This window comes from Acinonyx jubatus, chromosome E4 (genome assembly GCF_027475565.1).
Source record: "Acinonyx jubatus isolate Ajub_Pintada_27869175 chromosome E4, VMU_Ajub_asm_v1.0, whole genome shotgun sequence".
Taxonomy (NCBI): Eukaryota; Metazoa; Chordata; class Mammalia; order Carnivora; family Felidae; genus Acinonyx; species Acinonyx jubatus.
This window is the reverse complement of record NC_069395.1, coordinates 24,776,713-24,778,262: the sequence shown is the minus strand read 5'-3', so window position 1 is coordinate 24,778,262 and position 1,550 is coordinate 24,776,713. Positions and strand designations below refer to the sequence as shown.

Sequence of the window (1,550 nt, the reverse complement as noted above, 5' to 3'; positions counted from 1 at the left end):
AGTTCCATGGAGTGTTATGTTCATAGCAGCAGCCTGGTTTGGGGCGGGGGGATTGTGCCTCTGGCTGCACCACTCTACACTCTGCTGCTCTTCTCTATTAATCTCCAGCGTTCTCCTCACTTACAGGGAGGGGGCCCCAGAACCTCAGGCCTTGTCTTCACTCCACCCTAACCTTGTCATCACCCAAGACAATGTCAGTGGCCAGGTAGCCAGTTCCCCAGCGTGTCCTAGTTATGGGAGGCATTAATGGATGTAGGGATGGAGAGATTAAATGGATCTGTGACCAGATGAGTTTGGCTAATGATGAATAAGCAAAGAACAGTGGAGAAAAAGAAATTTTCACTTAAAACCAAAGCTGATGGAAGCCACTGCTCGTCTTCTTAGGAGGCTGGCTGGGTTCATGTCAATAACACCATACTCTATGGCTCCATTGCATTCATAGGGACTGAGGAGAGGAAGAGAAGGAAGCACTAACATTTCCAACCCTCTGCCACCTTTTCTGTGTCAATCGAGGGCAAGTCCAGGAGTAGACAGCCCTTTGTGTTAGCAGAGATGTATGGTTATCCCGTGCCCTTGTTTGCCAGGGAGCTTCCCACTGCACACCTGTTGTCCCAGCGACGTTATTATGAGACTGCCTTTCACTCGAAAGTGTCATAGTTTGGCTTTTGACTCTTGGCTCGGAGGAGGCAAAAGTTCAACTGTCTTCGGTCACCCCGAATCTGGGTCTATCTGACACCAGCCCCCTCTACCAGGCCGCCTAAGGTTGACCCCAAGGAAATCAAAGTCCTATACCTGAGGTGCACCGGTGGCAAAGTTGGTGCCACATCTGCCCTGGCCCCGAAGATCGACCCACGGGGTCTGTCTCCAAAAAAGGTTGCCAAGGCAACTGATGATCGGAAGGGTCTGAGGATTACATTGAAACTGACCGTTCAGAACCGACAGGCCCAGGTTAAAGTGGCACCTTCTGCCTCTGCCCTGGTTATCAAGGCCCTCAAGGAACCCCTGAGAGACAGAAAGAAGCAGAAAAACATTGAACACAGTGGAAATATCACCTTTGATGAGATTGTCAACATTGCCTGATAGAGGCAGCACCGATCGTTAGCCAGAGAACTCTCTGGAACCATTAAAGAGATCCTGGGGACTGCCCAATCTGTGGGCTGCAGCGTTGATGGCTGCCACCCTCATGACATCATAGATGACCTCAATAGTGGTTCAGCGGAATGTCCAGCTGGTTAAGAATCACAAAGGAAACTATTTCAATGAAGGATCGTTTGACAATAAAAAATAAAAGTGTCATAATTTGGATGGTAAACTGTGTGGTCATCCATTAACAAGACTTTGAAGGTGCAAAGGTAGGTCTAAGGCCAAGTAAGGAGGGGAAAGTGAGGATGCCTTATACAATAAAATGAGAAGGAGTTGGGTGGGGGTGGAGGAGGCTGTGTTGGGGGATAACAAGGAAAATTTTGAGGGGAAGAGGGGCTAAAATCACATAAAAGATTTTTACCGGCGCAAACCTCAGTAAAGCCTGCTTAACACAGCAATGCCCAATG

General features: G+C 48.6%; 1 protein-coding gene across 1 annotated transcript; it reads left to right on the top strand.

Moving 5' to 3' along the window:
* Window positions 1-681: 681 nt before the first annotated feature.
* On the top strand, window positions 682-1,280 carry LOC106972882 (60S ribosomal protein L12-like; the record flags this gene model as incomplete). Its single annotated transcript, XM_053209268.1, is given in 1 exon segment — window positions 682-1,280. A coding segment is annotated over 1 exon segment (555 nt), but the record flags the coding sequence as incomplete, so codon positions are not given.
* Between the last annotated feature and the right edge of the window lie 270 nt (window positions 1,281-1,550).